The 13962-nt window shown below is 36.7% G+C and overlaps 1 protein-coding gene across 5 annotated transcripts; it reads right to left on the bottom strand.

The window, feature by feature from the left end:
- Positions 1-370: 370 nt before the first annotated feature.
- On the bottom strand, positions 371-12680 carry LOC116170320 (serine/arginine repetitive matrix protein 1). 5 transcript variants are annotated; one of them, XM_031486626.1, is made up of 8 exons: positions 12381-12680; positions 12235-12324; positions 12066-12188; positions 7296-7466; positions 3267-3625; positions 2599-3120; positions 2260-2520; positions 371-2052 (listed from the first exon to the last, which is right to left on the bottom strand). In XM_031486626.1, the coding sequence occupies exons 1-8, from the start codon at positions 12393-12395 to the stop codon at positions 639-641; spliced, it is 2955 nt and encodes a 984-aa protein (XP_031342486.1). In that variant the 5' UTR covers positions 12396-12680; the 3' UTR covers positions 371-638. The 5 variants fall into 5 exon arrangements, with proteins under 5 accessions (XP_031342486.1, XP_031342487.1, XP_031342489.1 ...); XM_031486627.1 differs by lacking the exons at positions 12235-12324; positions 12381-12680 and adding exons at positions 7607-7692; positions 7838-8288; XM_031486629.1 differs by lacking the exons at positions 12235-12324; positions 12381-12680 and adding exons at positions 7607-7692; positions 7838-8285.
- Between the last annotated feature and the right edge of the window lie 1282 nt (positions 12681-13962).

The following is a 13962-nucleotide window of genomic DNA, read 5'->3' as shown; positions in this document are numbered from 1 at the left end:
GCTAACAGGAACCGTCATTTAAGCTAGGAAGTCAAAACGAAATTTGACATTTTCAAAGATTCTAATGTTTTTTAGTCACAAAACGGGTTAACTTTGCCCCCATTTAACCTACACTGTGTCTCTCATAATTACCAAGATCCCACTGGTGAGCCACAAAAACCACCCTATACACCAGAATTCAAAAAGCAAGCAGATATTCTTAAAAATATAACAAATGACCTTTAGGCACATTTTGCTAGCTTTTAAGTCTCTGATGGAATCCTATCGCATGGCACCAAAACTCTTATTAGAGAACTTGCTACATAGAAAAGAGGGTCCAGAACTTAACGGGGGTGGGGTGCACAACACGTTACCAAAGTAAAAAAAATTATGCCAATACAGAATCGTCTTTAATAAACATACTGGATCCAAACTGTACAGAAAGAAATACGTATTGTTTGTACAATAAAATAAGTAATATAAAATCAAAACTATCTATTTGAATTGAATGTGCAATGTACCTACTTTCGATACATTAACTCGACAGGGTCAGTAATTTACGGAATGACAAAAAAAACTTACATCCACACATAAAAACTAATTGTACAATCAAATTACTAGAATCAAGTAGCAGTTTTCTCTTATTATAGCACAATATTTTACTCAGATTTATCACTGGAGTTCAGCCTCTTCATTGACTTAAGAGCTTTTTCTCGCAGCTTCTTTTCATCTTCGTTTATTATTTCTAAATCGCTATTTTCAGACTCGTCGGACTCTACCTTCTTTTTCTTATGTTTCTTGTGCTTCTTCGAGTGCTTCTTTCGTTTTTTATGTTTCTTATCCTTTTTTCTTTTCTTTATCTCTAACTCTTCTTCCGAGTCGGAACCCGACTTACTCGCTTTAACCTTCTTATGCTTCTTCTTTTTACTAGAATCGTCTTCGCTATCGGACGACGATTCTTTCTTATGCTTCTTGGACTTCTCTACCTTTTCGGGTTTCTCAACCTCTGAATCAATGTCGGAACTGTCATCTCGTTTCTTACTTTTCTTTTCAACTCTCGGCTCGTCACTATCACTCGAGTCATCTTTACGAGAGCGCCTCACCTTCTCAACCTCGGAACTGCCGGATCTACCACGTTTACGTTTGTATTTCTTTTCCTCTTCCGTATCTGAACTAACGTGCCGTTTTCTGCGTGGCTTCTCCTCACTGCTGTCGCGTTTTGATTTTCTGTCTTTCTTTTTCGTTTCTTCTTCTCGATCTTTCTTGTTCCGCGGAACTTCAACCTCGCTTTCACTACTGCTTGTTTCGCGTTTCTTAGATCGCTTCTTAGTTCGTACCTTTTTCCTGCTCTCTTTCTCCCGAACCGGCTCACTTTCAGAGCTGCTTGAATCTGTATCCGACTCGCTTTTCTTTTTTGTGACTTTTTTAACTTTAGCTTCAATTTTGCTATCAGATTTCTCTTTGACATCTTTCGATTTCTTGATTTCATCTTTGGCGCTGGCGGATGATACTTTCGCAGACTTTGGCGGGAATTCATTGGCTTTTATAAATGGCGAGGGAGTTCGTGATAAACTTCTAGAATATCTAGGGGGCCCGTAAGGCGGAATAAGTCTTTGTTTATCCGCACTTCTACTTCTAGATTTAGACTTTTTCTTTTCTTTAGTTTTAGATGTTTCGCTAATCGCATGGATATCGGACGCACTACTTTTGCGCTTTTCCTCAATTTTTTCCAGCTTTTTATCGATTTTGCGGACTTCGTCAATTTTATGTAAATCGTCAGTTTTGCGCGACTCAACTATTTTTTTACTTTCTACTTTTTTAACTAACGGTTTCTTTTCTCTCGATTCGTCAGGGATTTCCTTACGTTCGGTCCGTCGCACAGGACTAGGGCTCGGTTTCGGTATGGGTTTCTCTCTCGATTTTGCGCGGACAATAGAGCCTCTCGGGATATTTATTCTATCCTTCGAAGGTCTTCCTTTCTCCATCGAACGGCGCTCCTTAGATCGTGAACGGCGATTGTCACGTGACGGTCTGGGGAAATTTCTGCCTCTGCTACGACTTCGACGTATTGGTCTACAAAAGAAGAAACAAAACAGTGTAACGCCCGAAGAAAAAAACGATCAATACAAAATAAATAGGTATCAATATAAATTGCAATGAAGACCAAAGGTTTACAACAAAATCGTAGTAAATTACAATCTGAAGAAGCAATTTAGCTTTGGTCAAGAATAACGGGAATATAAGGAAAAGGAGAGGCGTTTCTCTAAGTAAAGCACCAACCTATCTCTGCTTCTCCTGCGACTAAGACTACGCCTGCGCCTGCTTGGACTGCGACGGCTCCTGCTTCTGCGACTTCTACGCCTGCTAATGCTTCTTCGCCTACTTGGACTGCGCTTCCTACTGTAGCTTCGTCTTCTCCTGCTTTGACTTCGTCTTCGGGACATGCTGCGACCGCTACGTCGTCGCGTGGCGCTGTATCTCGTTCGGGAAGGGCTGCGCCGCCGTCTGCTTAAACTACGCCTACCCCTGGAAGGACTTCGTCTGCAAAACAATCTTTCGTCATCTCGCAAATATGAAACAATTTTAATCTAAAATTAAAGAATAAAGAAAAAATATTACTTTCTTGAAAGACTCCTTTTACGACTTGTACTCCTTTTAGAATAACTGCGTCTGCGCGATAAACTTCGTTTTCGCTTCACAAGTCTGTCGACACTTTTTTTACGTTTAGGCGATCTAGAAATCGATTTTCGTTTCTTAAGTTTGTCATTATCGATATCACTGTCAGACGTGTCTTTGTTAGAGCGATAATGACGCTTCTTCTGAACACTGTTCTCCTTCTTGTGAATTTCGAAGTCACTTTTGGAACCGGATGACGATCGCGATCGTTTCTTTTCCTTTGCTTCCTTGATCCGCGCGTGGATGTCACGGCCCTTCGAAATAGACTTGGATCGGCGAGAACGACTTGAAGACCTCGATTTGGACTTCGATCTAGATTTGCTGTGTGACTTTGAACGCGATCGAGATTTGCTTCGAGATCGTGAGTTGGATCTTGAACGCGAACTCGAAGCCGACTTCCTGGCGTTGCTTCCCGACATTGACATTAGCTTTGCTTGCAATTTTGATACGGACTGAACAGTATCGCTATTAAAAAGAAGCATACTTATAATTAACTAATACTACTTTTGACCCCCCCAAACCCCTTCCATACAGTACAACTATTATTCTTATCTGAAACAGTACTATACAAACTAACTTAAAAATAGTAAAATAAAATACTAAATCCTTACTGATGTTTTAGGCTTGGAGCGTTGTCCGACTTGGCCGAACTAGACCTTCCATTCTTCTCCCTATCCTCATTGACTTTGTCGCCTTTGTCGCTTGGGCTCACATTGCCATTTTCTTCATTACTATCCATCTTCATTTTGTCAATACTTTTAGTTTGCGATCGCCTGTCCTTCAACTTTTCAGGTTCCTTAACACGATCAAGCTCTTTCACCTTTTCCAAAGATCGTCGACGCTGTCTAGACCTCGACCGTGATCTTCGCGATCGTGATCTATCGCGATCTCTATCTTTATATTTTTTCTCCTTATCTAACTTATCCCTATCCTTCTCTCTTTCTTTGTCACGCTCTTTGTCCTCTTTATCCTGAAATCATGAATGTTTGGTTGTGTATGGACCTACAAATTATGATGCCTGTCACAATATATGGCTCACCGTGTAAGAAAATTACTCATTAAACATTAAATTGAGATGTCCACAATCAGTATGTATCTTGGTAGTGATGCACTAAAAATAAAGTCAGGCATAAACTTGAAGTAGGTAGTAATATTGATAGAATGGAGTAATTTCATCAGGTTAATGTAGGTAGAATGAGGTAGATCACATGTTAGGTTTTACTGAAATGGCGGTGGTATCTGTCGATAATTAGTCTAGGGCCTAGGCCCACGCTTCTCACACACCTCATTACCTACATTGATTTTTTTGTATTGTATCCTTTTTAATAAAACATTTTTTCAAACCAGAGCTGATAAATAAATTGACCCCCCCCCCCTTCCACTAAAGCTAGGTGGGCCGCCAAATGCTGCTGTTTTATCAAGTGGGTCGCGCTTCCAAAAAGATTGGGAAGCACTGGTCTAGGCTATATAATATTTTTTTTCTATTTCGGTGTCACAATGATGATTTTGTACAATTGTTTTCGGCCGAAAACAGTTGGACAAAGACAGTGATTATAGTCGTTTTTTTTTGGGAACTCATCTCTTAAGTTGGCAGTTACTATTTAGTACAAGTAGGTACTTCGTTGGGTACTTCCATGTTTAAACTTCAAAATGTCAGTCTTACTACTCTGCCAACCTAAAACTTAACGGCATAAAAAGTGTTCCCAACATAAAACATGTTAGTTCTAATGTTTCCTATAGTTTCTGATAATGATTTTTTTAATTAAATTAAAGCACCGAAATAGAAAAAATAGTATGAAAAACGCGTGTTACAATGCTTGATTGTAATACTCCTATCTTGCGGACACTCGTGGCTACGCTTCGCGTCGCCACTCGTGCCACAAGATAGTCGTATTACAATAGGTCGCATTGTAACACTTGTCTTTCAATATACTATTTTCATCGTTCAGAGGTGCGCGGGGTAGCAAAATTTTCGGGAAGACTTATATTTTAATAAATAAAAAAATATTATTCCGATAGCAAAAAATCGAGAAAATCGCCAAAAACCGGAAAAACAGTTTTAAGATATACACGGTTTTTGACTTGATAAATCAACATGTTGGATGTTAATAAAGATTTTTTCGAAATCTCTCTTCTTCTTTCCCTTTAATGTTTGCCTAAATATTCTCTTTTGTTATCTTATGCTCAACTGTTTTAGTTAAAACATCATTATTATTTCTTTTTTCTGCATTTTTACCGCAATAAAAGCAATTCGCAATAAAATCGAATTATGTATCTTGCTTCCTGATTCTTGAACAATTTATTTTTGTTCACTGACTCTTCTTCCTGCTTGTTTTATAGCTGATGCAATTGCGTTGGGCCTGTTGATAAACTTGCAAAATCTGTAATAAGAACGTTGGTTTTATCGGCCAAAAGCAAATGATTTGAGATGTCAAACCTGCAAGAATAAACTTTATGAGGATTTTATTCATAATTCCTGTAAATTAACGATCAACAGGCCCAGCTTAATCCCATCAGCTGTAAAACAGGCAGGAAGAGAGAAAGTGAACAAAAGCATATTGTTCAAGAAGCAAAAAAATTCGATTTTACTTCGAATTGCTTTTATTGCAGTAAAAATGCGCAGAAAAAAGTAATAATAAAGATGTTTTATTAAGGCAGCTGGGCACTGGGAAACAAAAGAAAATATTTTAGCAACATTAAAGAGGAGAGAGAAGACAGATTTCCAAAACTTTTTATTAACGCGGATCCAACACGTTAATTTATTTGCAAAAAAGCCTACTGTCAAAAACGGTGTATCTTAAAACTGTTCCCCCCGTTTTTGCCGCTTTTCTTGAAATTTGTCTATTGGAATAATATTTTTTATTTTTGATTATTAAAATGTAAGTCGTTACGAAAATTTTGCTACCCTGCGCACCTCTGTACGATGAAAAAAAATAGATTTTTCATCACCTTGAAAAAGAAGTGATTTTTTACAGAAATCGTGAGATCTTGGAAACGGTTCAACTTTATGGGCCCCAACAATTATCTTCTGTTTTATCATAAAACAGGTTATGTTACCTCCAAATTTCAAATCCCTACATTTTTTCGCAAAAATAAGAATAAAAAACGAAAAAAGCAGTTTTTCCGGTTTTTCTAGGAAAATTGGAGGTTATGTGAAAATAGTGCAGATACAAAATTTGCTCATTTTTTTAATCTCTATAACTTTTACATTCAACATTTTCGTCTAAAATCAATAGTTTTGCCACAATTTGCAAAATACCACTTCCCACCCCCGTGATTTCACCCGCGGAAAAATTCAGCTGTTTTAATTATTTTTTCCCAATTCCAGCTGCCTGAAAAACCCGGTTTCGCCCAGTAACTAATTTTTTTTGAAAATAAATCATTTTAGAGCTATTTAGCCTGGACTAAATGTAGAAATTCATCTAACATGTGACGTTACCTTGTACTGATTATGTGCCAATACAAATCCGTCTAAAGCGCACAATGGAGCAGTCACAGACACATAAGAAAGAAAGAGAAACCACTCCTCCTTGTACAGGTAGACAAAAGTCAGTAGAAAAGTAATGGCGTACCGAAGAAATATAATTTGCATGTAACCAATGTGAAGGCAGAATCTTCACTGAAAGGAAGTGCAGCGAATCCGTATGAAAAAAAAAGGGTTGGCATTAAGTGCAAAAAGGTACAAAGCGTGAACTCCAGGGAAAAGACAAAGATGTATTGTAAAAGAAACCATTAACACTCGAATGGTCTCTAGCGGCGTAAAGAGTGAACTAGGGTAATAACAAACTTACTGCAGGGAATACCTAGATGGCGTAATAATTTACATAAGAAAATCGAAAGGTTACTTAAATGGAATTTAAATCGAGAATATCAATTGGTAAAATTTATATTTACAAATTCTCGAATTAACGTTTCTGCTTCCATGTAATTAGCTCATAATTTCTACTTAATACAATACAAATGATTTGTATCATAAACATGTGTAATTCCACTTTACAATCGTTTTCAAAGAAATTTTAACACACCCACAGCGCGAGTTTTTGAGGTCACAATCTCCCCGGAATTATTCACCTCATTTCCGGAGAGATGCATGCGCACAAAAATCTAAACTATTAAAGATAATGATTTAAAGCTGTGGCTTGAATGTAATGGAGTTCCTATTCCAGATGAACATTATATCGTCCACCAATCCCCCATAGGGCATTGATGACCCATTAGAACATTGAAATCAAAAAACCACTTTTTCCCAAATAACTCCGCAGACTATAAAAAATTGTCTAACCTCAATGTATGTTTACAACTTATTGATACCGACAAGTCTGCAGAGAAAAGCGAGGCACCTAAACACATGCCAATGGTAGGTCCAACTATTCAGACATGTTTTTAATAAATGTGTGATTATTCGCTGGCCAACCAGAGTCCACTTACCTGCTAATAATACATTTGTACAAAAGGCACATAAGATGCAAATATAACTCGACAACAAATTCGTTAGTAAATAGTCAATTCTTATAACATAGCTATAAAAACAAATAAATAAAACAATTACAAAGAAAAATAAAAAATATCTATTCCGTCGCATTACGAAAATGAAACAAGCCATATATTGTGAAAAGCAATCCCATGAATTTGAAACTTACGCGCTTCTTTAGCAGCTCCTCCTTTTTTAATTCCAGCAAGGAATCCGGTATGCCAGTCGGATTTTCCTGCGCCGATATCAGCAACTTCCACAGCTCCGCCATAAACTCTCGAGCATTTTTCCCATGCAGGAAGCCGGTCAGATTAATTTGTATCTTCTTCGGATCGGGATACTAAAACAAATTTTCCCAATGCAACTCTTTGTACAGTAACAAACAGTTTGAAAAAATTTAAACTTCATCCATTGCAATTCTTAAAACTTTACATTTAACAGTTTAGAAAAAAAAAAAACAAAAGACAGTGTAAGGCAAACCAATTCCGATGGCCAATGTTTGCGTTGTGGGCACAACTGTCCATACTTCCGCTTTGAAGGTCGGGTGGCAGTTGGTACCAGCAAAGCTGCAAAAAGAAAAAAAGTAATAGAGTGCAATAATACAAATGTTGAAAAATGAAGGTTTGCAATACTATCGAACTGCTACTGATCATGTGGCTGGAGATGATCCATTTGGTCACAGAATGTTGTACGCTGTACTAGGACGCTTACATTTCAATGCAGGATCTTGCAATCTATACAGATGTGGCAGGAATTGTTGATTGATTGGATGAAGTAGACGACTGCTTGGTATGGTGTAGTTGATCCGTGATGGTGACTAACTTGTATGGGTCTTCTCTCTTCTTATTTCGTTCTTCGCAAATTTGAATAATTTGCAAGCAAAGGTTCATTCTTGGTGCTGTTAACCGAAAGCAGGTAACAGTTGAGTGATGTTCCAGGAGATGAAGGTAGGCTGAGAGATGTTTGGCCCTGCGGATGCTGTTTCAGCGTGTATTCTTCCTATGCAGCTTGAGAGGAGTCTGAACCTGCAGTGCTGTTGATTTGATGTCTGCTGGAACAGGCACAATGACGGTCCTCGACTGCTCAGCTTAGATGATGGCACTGAAGACATCACCCAAACGCGTTGCAGTATGGACAATTTACTGAAGGTCTCTAGAAGCTACTACATAAATTATAATTTTAAGAATTGCTCATGGAAGAATGCTGTTTAATTACAGTAGAATCCAGGTTATTCCATTTTTTGATTGACAGAATATTTAGACTGATCTGATTGCAATAGTTGTGCTATGTTTACTATAATCAAGATTCTACTGCGCGCAAAGTACCACAGTGGCGATGTATAAATATATCACACACGTAAAAGATTTGCGTGACAGTGGGCGCTCCAGGGATTTGTTTATTATGAGATCTGCGTCGTTCATGGAAAGGCAAAGCACATAGTACTCATTTTCATTGCTATTGCAACATGTTCATCAATACTGATGATTGTTCTTTTTCTGTTGATATAGGTACTCTAATGAACAATCAAAAGTGGTATAAAATGCTAAAAGAAGTAGCCCAATATAACTTCAGATATACAATTGGAACAACCATGAGAACCAAGCACAGGAGTCTCTCGGATGTACTAAATCTTTGACCTTTGATTTTTGCGCTTTTAGATCAAAAATTATTAGCCCTGCAGAAAGCAATATTCCAACAATTTCTATTCTCACAAGTTTGCATCTATTATTGCTCTCGATTCATCTCCTGCAATTTGCCTATTTCTGATCACTAACGTAAAATTGTGCGCTCAACATTTCAAATTTACTCTAAATCAAGTGAAGATGATTTAAATGGTTTTAAAATTATAACCGATGACACATAAAACAGATTTGAGCAAGTAGATCGCCAGATTTGACCATTTCTGATTTTGATTTGTCAGGCTCTGTCACGAGTAAAGTGTACATAACTCAATCAAAAACTGTGGACAAATTAAAACGGAGTTCAGGGTTAAATTGGCAGTATTCCAGCTGAAATGTTGCAGAGGCCGATGCCCTTTTTCAAGATGTACGTCATCTTTCTTCTTTGAGGCACCCTGTATACTACAATATTTTTACACTATGCGCGTTTAAAAATATGTTGTACAGTATTTTTTTATTTTGCCTTTATTTTTGAGTGGAGAGATTTAAAAAAATCATATTTGTGAGTGTATATGGGGCCCCAATTAGATGCACTACTCGCAAAAAAACTGTTAATTATTCACGACAGAAAAAAAGGCAAAGAGATATACGACATTGCTCTTGGTTTTTTTCAAGGACCTGCTAGGGCTTGATAAACTGTATGTTAGCGATTTCATAACTGTCACAGTTACACTGCCATTGATACAACCAAAGAAACACGGTGTGGATCAACAACAAGAAGTTAATAATATACACTGTGTCCAAGATAGAGGGGGGGGGGGGATTTCCGAAACTATAGAAGATACGACGATGGTCAAACTAGGACTGGAAAGAAAACCAGAAAATTCCGATTACTTCCGAAGATGTGCCAAAAAAACCGTAATTCGTCGATTTTGTTTTTGCTTTCTGCTGATGTTATTTGAACAGATACAAAAAAGTTAAAAACACTTTCTTATTGCTAGTTTTGAAGCTCTACAAGACACAGTTGCGAGATTTTCAATACAAATCAAATCAAATCATTTATTGTCAGAGTACCAATGTGGCTTTGACATGTCAATAATGCAACTGTATTATATATTAAGTAGCATTTTTTATTATGAAACAACGATGTACGGCGCAAAAAAAACAAAAGTTGGAAACTGTTGGTTTCAACAGGATGGTGCACCTACGTACATCATCAAAAATCATGCGAGAATACCTATAGGACAAATTTCCTGGGAAATGAAAAATATGTTCGGTAGGTATTCTCGCACGATTAGGGTGTTGTGTGGGGTGCACCATCCTGTTGAAATCAACAGCTTCTAACTTTTGATTTTTTCTGTGTGCCGTACATCGTATTAGTAATAAAATCTGCCACTCAATACAATCCAAAAAAGTATATAGAGAAAATTATAACCGATTTGTGAAGTTTATTTATTTCATTTGGCGATGCTTTTTATTGCTGTTATAGACAGTTTAAATTCATAATAGTCAATAACCCAATTCTAAAATTTCAGAAGGAATAGGTAGACTGACTGCCAGGCACAAGACTGAAAGTGAAAGATTCCCTATAAAAAATTCGCCGGGGCTAGCACAGAAGCCTACTGCCCCCCCTCGCATACTGGATTCGGCCCAAAATCTTTTCAGTGTCTCCTTTTATGTCTAACAATGTGTGCACCAAATTCGGTTCTGATCGGTTTGGCCATTTAGCCGGAACAGTACAGACAGACAAACCGACAGACATCCAGATATTGTTTGATTCAAATTCTTGGAACTCTAAAACCTGTATTTCCGCCAAAACGGGGGGGGGGGGCATTTTTTTACCTGCGGATGGTAAAAATATGGCAGTTTAAAAGATTTTTGAGGAACTGTTTGGGAATATTATTAATTTAAATTAAAGGAGAGTGTAGGTACTGGAAGACAAACATGCAATACAAAAACCCGTTGTTCTAATATCGCACTCATAATAAAAAATTCAGTGTTTGAAATTTATAATGTTAGATACTTACCTTATACCACCCATGTTAAGTTAGGAACACCTCTCTGGCAATAGATTTGCATATTTACACTAAAGTTAGTAATAACTATTGAGCCCTAAATATACAAAAAGGTCCGAATCATAATCCTTTTTTTTTATTTTTTAGAACGTTGGAGTGGTTCAGGTAAGATACATAGAATTGTATTTGATCTCCCAATCCCAAGACTTTTATTAAACACCATGCAAAGCAAACATTTGAAATACTTTAAAGACAAAATTAGTATATTAGGAGTTGGGGTGAATTACATTTTATAATCGTGTTAAGGTAGAATAAATTAGAAGATTGTATTTGGAAAGGAAAAGTTGATATTTATGTACTATCCAACAGAGCAGACATGTTACATATAGAAATATAATCATATTGTGTGCTGTATTTTGTTCACATTTTTATTGCCTTAAGCCGGCCCTACATTACATGGCAAACTAGACTAACGTTGGTGATGTAATGAATTTGCCACATAATGTGTACAAGTCGCACATGGCCAATGTTTGCCTGGAAGTCGGTAAAGGAGGGGGTAACCTTCAAAGGACATTCAGCAGAAACATTTGCAATAATGTTATCAAGTATACAAGTTCGACACGTAATGTGTATGAACCACTTGACAAGCTTTCATTTGACAACGAAACTTGTACATATCGCAAACATTGGCGTTTGCTTAGTGTTCCATGTACCTAATATAGAACCAGCTTTACCCGTACTCCTTAAAATTTCACCTCAATATTGTGAAACATTAAACCTGTGATAACAATTTCTGTGCCGCCCTTTCCTAGGGGCTATGCAAATCTTATGCGTAGTGTAGCACTCAAGCAGGTTTGTCAAACAAATTGATATAACTTGTCCTTGTATTTAAAAAGGCTGTAACGCAGATATAGTGCACAAGGCTACAACTTCAGCTGCTTCCGTGATCATTAATGTTTGGTATATGCAACTAATGCAACATGTAATTTTATTTGCAATAAAACAAGTGGTAAACATAATTCATTAAAATGAGAGTAGGTACTTGTCTTTCCTTATCTCAAACAAATCCAATGCAATTGGGAAAAATTGATTGTAGAAAAACCTGTTTTCACACTTACTTCAACTTTACAAATGAGCAATTTGTTTTGTTCTCATTCTCAATTTAAGTATGAAGGGAACAAAGTATAAATCTCATTGCAAAGTTTTCCTACAAAGAATGTGTACTTCAAAAGTTATATATCGCAAAGATGGTTAACTAAATAAATACGTAACAAAAGAAACATATTCACTTAGAAAACCGTTTACCTTCTCGTCAAGTTGATTATAAACAAAATCTACGACCACATCGTCGTCGATCTTCAAGATTTCTGTGATTTTGTCTTGAATCCAAGGTTTGATTACATCCAATTTTATCTTCGACATGTCAACCTAGAACGAATGTAATTACGAAGATAATCACTTTCGTCTTACGAACCCTTTGACTTAGACAATCGCTAAACTTCATTTGTTTAAGCAACTTCTTCTCCTTGTCGCTGAAGCGATTGTCCTGTTCGGTGTTCGTACCCTACAAACAAAGGTGATGGTGACGACAAAGTAATATAAAGCAGTGTTAGTACTTACAGTGTACATCATCATGAAGGTTTAAATGTAAACTTCAACCTTTCGAATAGAACTAATCCACCAAAAACACACACTAAGAGAAAAAAGTTAGGGGGGGTAAGAATTCCGACGTTAACGTGCCGGTTTCACACGTCCACAAAAGTTAGATCACCTTAGGTATTGAAATACATTATAAAGTTAGATTGAAACTTAGAAACGAGATAACTAAGTATAAAAAATGATCATATCTTAACATCATTCAATACACACAATCTCGAAAATCCATGCTACGGTACAAAATGGCGTGGCGTCAAAAACAGATAATGAAATTGGCGGACTCTACTTTATCGACCGAGTTATATCTTGATTTATTTATACAGGATGCGAAAATCGTACACACTTATTAATCAACATTCCATTGATTATACACTCATTACTTAGGAAAGCGATTACTTATAAGCCGAGATTTCGTAATTTGACGGAGATTTTTTATGGCACGAAGCGATATTTTTGGGTGATGTTTTGAATAAACGGGAAGCTGCAAATAGTGGGATTCCGTTACGTATTTAATCAGAGGGTGCATTCTAAAATCTTTCAAGAGCCTTGTAAAACTCATCTGCAAAGCAATCTCTAATAACTTCTAGGTGCTTTAGTGAACTTTATATCGCCTCTACTATCGCCCTTCCACACATTTTCACACCTTTTACAGTTTGATAGTCAAAGATATCTAGTTTACGGTCTTTCGAAGAGACTTTACGGCCTTTCTAGAGCTATTTTTACTTTTTCTAAACTTTTCTTGATTCGATTACCTCTAAAAATGATTATGACCTATAAGTCGTGGAAATTAAGGTCTAAAATACCCTGCAAGAGACTAGACACATTTCATTTGAACGGATTAAACAATTTGAAAAACTCACTAAAATGCTTTTCAGCGTACCTATAAGTGCTTACAAGAGCGGAGCAATTAATTGGTTTGCAATGCAACAAAAACCTTCCAAAGCTTTATCGTCTTTACAGAGCACATATACCTAGCTATACTTTGATTAGAGGTAGAGTGGACAAACTATACCAAGAAGTACCTATATGGCAATTTTTCAATTTTTTAGATTTTCGAAATTGCCGATTACTATCATAGAAGGTGGTTTTTGGGGGTTAAAAATTTTCTAATTCATCATTGTATCGCTAAGAATTTTGATGTTTTAAATTTATTTACGAGGAAACCCTAGGCGGAAGAGGTTCTAAAAGCTCTTTTCAGAGATGTTAAACATATCTTTCCAGAATATTTTACGTTATTCCGAAACGACCCGGGTGCTGTTTAGACAATTATTTATTTTTATTTGTGTGAAACTTATATGCATACCTTCTGAAGCGTCCCAGAGCATTCTCAAAACTTTCCAAAGTCAGAGTCAGAGAGCCTTTTATGCGTTTTTTTAATGGATTTTCGGTGACCTACCAACTTATTTGTTTTATAATTTAATATTTCCCATAGAAGCAAAAGGTTCATGTATTTGTTAAAAATCTTGCCACTAAATTTATGATCTGTCCCCTATTTTCAACTTCCAGTTAAGTATAATCATTGAATAAGCACCTTATCTATATCAAA

Source organism: Photinus pyralis, unplaced genomic scaffold (genome assembly GCF_008802855.1).
Source record: "Photinus pyralis isolate 1611_PpyrPB1 unplaced genomic scaffold, Ppyr1.3 Ppyr1.4_LG5, whole genome shotgun sequence".
NCBI lineage: Eukaryota > Metazoa > Arthropoda > Insecta > Coleoptera > Lampyridae > Photinus > Photinus pyralis.
Note: the sequence above shows the minus strand (reverse complement) of the source record. Positions and strands in the feature narration are given on the sequence as shown.

Bases quoted from the DNA above. Each gene is read 5' to 3' on its own strand.
- LOC116170320 (XM_031486626.1), bottom strand. The intron at 3,626-7,295 runs GTAAGTTTCAAA...TCATGATTTCAG, and splicing joins AGGAGCTGCTAAAGAAGCGC to GATAAAGAGGACAAAGAGCG. The intron at 2,521-2,598 runs GTAATATTTTTT...ATTGTTTTGCAG, and splicing joins AAAAGGAGTCTTTCAAGAAA to ACGAAGTCCTTCCAGGGGTA.